Source organism: Sinocyclocheilus anshuiensis, unplaced genomic scaffold (genome assembly GCF_001515605.1).
Source record: "Sinocyclocheilus anshuiensis isolate Anshui unplaced genomic scaffold, SAMN03320099.WGS_v1.1 scaffold185, whole genome shotgun sequence".
NCBI lineage: Eukaryota > Metazoa > Chordata > Actinopteri > Cypriniformes > Cyprinidae > Sinocyclocheilus > Sinocyclocheilus anshuiensis.
Window position 1 is genome coordinate 104,852 of NW_015539887.1, and position 7,023 is coordinate 111,874.

General features: G+C 35.2%; 1 protein-coding gene across 1 annotated transcript in view; it reads left to right on the forward strand.

Moving 5' to 3' along the window:
* The window catches only part of LOC107685513 (chloride channel protein 1-like), a 57,081-nt gene that overhangs the window by 25,334 nt on the left and 24,724 nt on the right, over positions 1 to 7,023 (forward strand). The window contains exons 2-3 of the mRNA XM_016482105.1: positions 5,954 to 6,173; positions 6,244 to 6,375. Coding sequence (XP_016337591.1) covers positions 5,954 to 6,173; positions 6,244 to 6,375 — 352 coding nt within the window. The remainder of the gene's footprint in view (positions 1 to 5,953; positions 6,174 to 6,243; positions 6,376 to 7,023) is intronic.

The window sequence follows — 7,023 nt, forward strand, 5'->3', positions numbered from 1 at the left end:
TGTTTTTTGAACCTTAAACCGCATAAACACATTTCATTACACCAAATACACAACATAATGTTCTTTTTAGCAACATCATATGACCCCTTTAAAGTACCAATATGGACCCATTAGGCTCAAATGTGTACCTTTTGAAAAGGTACCACCCCACTGACAGCTTTTGTACCTTTTTTTTCTGAGAGTGTGTAGCCCAGTGTTTCTCAACCAGGGGTCCGTGGACCCCTAGTGGTCCTTAATGTTTTGAAAGAAAACACAAAGCCTGCATTTATTTGTTCCAAAGTAGAGAAAAAAACTGTAAAATTTTGAAATATTTTTGCAAATTAAAATAACTTTTCTATTTGAATATATTTTAAATTGTATTTTATTGCTGTGATTTCAAAGCTGAAATTTTAACATCATTACTCCAGTCACATGATCCTTCAGAAATCACTCTTAATATTCTGATTTTCTGGTCAAAAAACATTTATTTTTATTTTGTTGAAAACAAAAAGGAGTAGAATTTTTTCAGGTTTCTTTGATGAATAGGAAGTTCAGAAGAACAGCATTTATTTGAAATAGAAATCTTTTGTAACATTAATGGTTCTGAATTGGACTGGGGTCCGGTACGCCAAATGGTTGAGATTCACTGGTGTAGCCCATAGACAAGCATTCGGCTGAGACTAAGAATTATATAATTTAACAATTTGTTAATGGCCTACTTTAATGTTTATTAAAATATTCTTTCATAGTCATCTGTTTTTATTTTGAGACTTTTGCCACTTTTAATGAATGGACAGTGTAGAGGTGAACGTGGTGATGTCACAAAGCTGACATCAATCAACACCATTAATGCAGGTTTAACTGAATTCAACTTAAGCACGACAGACGACAATAAGTTAAATGACGCAGAAAACGTGTTCACATCCAGATACCTGGAGTGGACTTCAGCTGACCGCCAGACAGGATTAGGAAGCCACAGTCCTGTGAATTAACAGCTGCTGACAGCCCACTGTCAACTGCAGTCTGTAAATGAAGTGCACTGCATTATGGGTAATGTGGTTTACTTCGATGTTAACTTACAGGACACCCCCTATAAGGCAGATACAGTTACTATTATCTGAATATTTTGTGAAGGTTAAAAGGAGGAAAGGAGGAACATAGGTACATAGCAGACGAAAAGGAAGAGAGACAAAGACTGGCAGAGGAAAAAGAGCACGATGATAAGGGAACCCATCAACACTTTTGAAACTGTTCTGAATTTTGACCAGATTCTGGTGAGATTAAGCATAATAATATTTGTATTTTTTCTAGACGTAAACATTTCGGCATTGCTATACTGTACAGGATTTCATTAACTGGGACTAGTGGATGTTGATAATGCTCTATTTTTATGGAAATCTTGGGATGAAGGTCAGTCTATATTCTAGCATTTTCTAGAAATGTATTTATTTTATTATTATTAGATATGTTTTTTTTTCTTAGTATTTTCGTTTATAAATTTACTGCTTAAAAAAAAGAGCAACACTTATGAAGATATGTGAGTTTAGTTGCTCATTGTCAACTAATAAAAAAAATGTAAATGTCAACATTACATAATTTATTGCATATGATTTAATTTTAATTATTCATATGCATTATTTGATCATGTTAATATTGTTTTATTAATATAATTACATTTGATATTAATTTTTTTTATTTATTTATTTTTTTTAATCTCCTGATCAGTCTGTCAGTAAATGGGTCAGATTATATTATACTTACACACTTATACACACTGACCATTATATTTCTGTTTTTAATTAACTCTCAAAGTCACTATATCCTTCAGTGCTTGTCTGTTAGCAACTTTCACTCTCTCTGCTCTGTCTTCCTCTCTCTCGCTTGTCTTTGAGCCTTTTTTTCTCTCTCAGAATAACATGTTGGATAGTATATTTTTGGTCTTATTCTTGAACTTATAATTTGTTGATTGATTTCAGTTGTCTAGAGAAGACATCGTCTGATATTTCAGAACTGAGCTATGAGTTTTAGGCCACGATTGTAAAGTTAAGCCTGCACTGTGGAAATCAGTTAGAGGAACGGGGAAAACAGGTGTTTGAGAGAGAAAGAGAGAGAATATGTTGTCATAAAGTAAATGTTTTTCTGTTACAGAACAGTCTCTCACGCTGTCAGTCTGAATCAGTGTACTGACTTCAGAAAATTGAAGAGGCAATGATAGAAACAACCTTGGGTCTTCTCTCTATCTGACACACACTCTGCTATCTTATCATGATAATGTGATGGATGAGAAAAGAATTAAAAAAACAAAAGTCTTCTTATTCTCAGTTTTTTTACTCTCAGGGTTTTTGTTAAACTGGTCATTCGAGGATATTCGATAGTTAGTTTGTTAGTGTGTGTGTGTGTGTGTGTGTGTGTGCGTGCGCGCCAACATTCAAATGCAGTGTATAAATGCTGTTGTATAGCTGGATGTCTCATATGAGATGCTCTGTGGAAGAATGTCAAATCTATACAGTATGTTCAAGACTGCAGCTACACATGAGGTGGGTTTGTCTCCATTATGAATGCATGCCATAGAATTCAGCATTCTTGTTCACTTTCATTCAAATTAATAAATTCTAAATTAATTCTAAATGTAATCATTAAGAAGTCATTAACAGTAATGGACAATAATAATCAATATTTTACGTTATTTGTATGCTAACAGTTAACATAATTACAGACAATAATATATATATATATATATATATATATATATATATATAATGTTTTTTATAAATTTTTTTCCCAACTCCAACAAAAAAAAGAAAAAAAATGCTGACTCCAAGCTTTTGAATGATATAGTGTAATGTTACAAAAGCTTTTGGATCTCTCTATTCATCAAAGAATCCTAAAAAAATGTACTCAACTGTTTTAAATATTGATAATAATAATAACAATAATAATAATAATAATAACTGTTTTTTGAACAGCAAATCAGCATATTAGAATGATTTCTGAAGGATCATGTGAAGACTGAAGTGATCATGCTGAAAATTTAGCTTTGAGCACAGGAATAAATTATATTTAAAAATATATTCAATTAGAAGTTATTTTAAATAGTAAAAATATTTCACAATGCATTTTTGGATCAAATAAATATAGGCTTGGTGATCAGAAGAGAATTCTTTTAAAAACATAAAAAATCTAACTGTTCAAAAACTTTAGTGTATGTTAGTTAGTTAATACATATATGTATTTAACAGATCATTATTTAATGTACTTTCCTTTTTTCATACCCTTAGTAAATAATCCTAAATTAAGATTATGAAATGCCATTAAAATTGAGTGTAGACTGACTACTGATCTACTGTATAATAATTGTTCATAAATAAATTAATAATAATAATAAAAAAAAAACATTAATTAGTGAAAGAGAATAACTTTGTCCTAATTACTTGAGTTTTGTTTCACAAACATTCAAAAATTGTTTTTGGACTCTGCATTTGGAAAACAAACCTATAGTAGATTTACATTTGAAGTAATGAAGCACACTGCTGGTACTGCAAAGTTTTAAATGTAATTTATTGGTATAAGTCTCACTCATCAGGTCTAAATGATACTATAATAGTTTGGTTGATTGAGTTCTGTACTGAAATTTGGTCTTTTATAAATTGTGACCCTGGACCACAAAACCAGTCTTAAGTCGCTGGGGTATATTTGTAGCAATAGCCAACAATACATTCAAAAAATACGAGTCAAAATGATTGATTATTCTTTTATGCCAAAAATCATTAGGAGATCATGTTCCATGAAGATATTTTGTAAATTTCCAACTGTAAATATATTTTAAATATTCAAATATATATTTATATATTAAAACTTAATTTGTAATTAGTGATATGCATTGCTAAGAACTTCATTTGGACAACTTTAAAGGTGATTTTCTCAATATTTAGATTTTTTTGCACCCTCAGATTCCAGATTTTCAAGTAGTTGTATCTCGGCCAAATATTGTCCAATCCTAACAAACCATACATCAATGGAAAGCTTATTTATTCAGCGTTCAAACCCCTATGACTGGTTTTGTGGTCCAGGGTCACAATTGTGTAAAGCTACCAAAAACGCAGCTGTTTATGTACTTTGTTTGGAAAAATAATTTTTGATAAAATAAATGCCTCCAAATGTTTGATGATCATTTTTATCTTTATTTTTTAATTGTTCATTCATTCAGTCGTTCCCTCTTATTTATTTATTTGCGTTTTATATATATTTATTTCAAATGCCTTATATAAATACTCAAATATGCGGAGTTGTGTGTGTGTGTATATATATATTAGGGGTGCAACGGTTCTCGGTAAAAAATCGAACCGTACCGTTCTCCACACACGGTTCGGCATACACTAGGACCGCGGTTCAACTTAAATCTGACAATGCATCTGTAATATGGTTTGTTAGAGTTCGGCTAATGCATGTTTCTGTTGATGAATACAAATTCTGGCACGTGGACAAACCAGTCACTCTTTGTTCAATGCGAGTGCCGTATGCTGGAATATGACTGGTCATTTATGCCGTCATCAGCCAGTTGTTGATAGCGCGCGTGCACAGGTGAGACCTGAACAGCACATGTTGCTATCTGTGTTTAAACTAAACTCATGTAAGCCTGGCCAGTTTAAATATTAAAGAGCCAGAAGACCCAAACTCGCGCGTGCAGTGAGAAGATCTGTGTGTGCACTCATCCGAAGCGTCTCAGAACGCGCGCAAATATTAAGCTCTCTGTGAAGTATTGTGTTTGAATGGACAAATTCACACAAAAATTGTCAAAATGCCCGTAATAAAAAAAAATCACAGTTTATTTTATTTGTATCTTTTTTCACTGTTTATTTATTTGTGCTGTTGCTTGTAGTTAGATTATTTGTTCTTATTTTCTTTATTTTTATTTAATAATATAGTTTTTTCCCTAAACATAGCACATAACGAACTGTACTAAAAACGTGACTCTAAAACCGTGATACAAACCGAACCGTGAGTAAGTTGAACCATATATATATTGATCATTTCTTGTTTTTGAGTGGGCATGAGGGGGCTGAATCCGATCCCTCCAGTCTCGCACCATGTGGGGTCTGTGCTGCTCAGGAATGTATGTATGTAGGCGTGTGTATTGGGTGAAGAATGTCTTGTGTGGATCACTTCCTCCTTTACTGGCCAATATCCAGAGCGTGATGGACAGCCCATTATTTTTGCATTTGTGTACTCATGTAGCTCACCAAGAAATCAAAATTGATGAATCTTATTTTTTATGGCCTCAATTTAGTTTGCAGCGCCCACTTCTAATCGATCCCCACAATCTAAGCAAATCCCGATGGACTAAATCAAGTACCGCCCTTTGTTGTTTTGCCATCCAATAAGCCACTCAGATATAAATCACAATAGAGAAGATAAGATGGTTGCAATTTTCAATTCATGGTGACTTTACTCTGTTCTTTCTTTCTTTTGGGGTGTATGGCTTTTTTAAGTTGATGCAGTATAGTTGGGAACTTTGAGTACTACATTTCGGCTGAATCTTGTGCATGTGCATGTACGATTGAGAGTATCTCGGGGGAGCGCTTTTTCCATTCTGCCCTGTTAGACAGCATGGCTATTTCTGTCTGACATATATAAATGACTGTTACTCACCACCACACACACTTGCATTGATTCCCTTCACGTTCCTACTTCAACAAGTACTCACATGCACACAACCACACTGAACCAATGTGCACTCTGAGAGTTGTGAAATCAAAGGATTTTCCACCATTAAATTGCAGTTATCCACATCATCAAGAGTGACTTTTCCCCCATATTTGCTTTGTTCACTGCAGACTTTCCTTCCATAGATTTTCTTCACTTTGATTTTCTTCAATTTTCTTCGCATTGATCACTCTTCACTCTTCACTGATCAATGCGGGTGTCATGTGGTCGTTTCTGTTCCTGGTAGAAACCCGCATTCTGTCTTTTTCAGCTGTATGGGGAATATCGGGAGCAGCTGGGTAATATTGCCAGACGGGAGGCCACACGTCTGTTGACTGAAAGGCAATCGAAGAGGCATGCCGGCAATGCCAAGGCAACCAGGAGAGGCCACGGCCGAGCACATCATGCCAGCCTGGATGCGGGGCCCATGACACCAGGTTTAAGCCCCTCCTCCTCTATAAAGAAGCCACGCCCCTATTCCAAATGCCAGGGTGAGTGGCTAATGAAAACCCTTTCTGTTTATCTAAAGTGAATAGCCGTTAGAATGTGTTTGCATTGCAGACTGCCTGGCCCGGATCCAGAGGTATATTGTGACAAAGTTGGGCGAGGACTGGATCTTCCTGGTTCTTTTAGGTCTCACTATGGCTCTGGTTAGCTGGAGCATGGACTATGCCAGTGCCAAGAGCCTACAAGGTAAATGTTCCTGTTAGGGGTGGGACAATAAATCGATGTGCCGATTTATCGCGATATTTCCGGCCGCGAGACTTGGTGCCAGAGTATCGATATTTAGCGTGGACTGTAGGCATCGATCACGTTATCATTGCAGAGCGCATATTGAGTCCATGAGTAGCCTAACCTCTCAGCTCGGATCGCAGGTGGATTTCCCTCACAATATGAGTGAGAGAGAGCGCCGCCAGCGCGTCTAGTTTTATGTCAACAAAACTGGATGCTCTCTCTCTCTTTAGATATTACAAGTGCGCGTTATGCAGTGGGCAGTGGGCACCGATCGGCAGAAACATAAATCTATGACATGGACAACGAAACAAAACCTTGTCAGAGCCGTAATGCGACGCAGAAGTGTGCAGTGTGTGTGCTTGCCGTGCATATGTATATATATATATATATGTGTGTATATAGGTATATTGGTTCCAAACGCTATAAATCCATTTTGATTAATTTGAGTAAAAATTAAATCCATTGTAGTTTTTTTTTTTTTTAAATGCAATAAATCCATTGAATCAATATGAAAGTTCTTTTTCATATTGAAAATGTTGAAAATACACAACATAGTAAGTTGATCCACATATGACAGCCTCTGAACTTGGTCAATACTAATCTTGT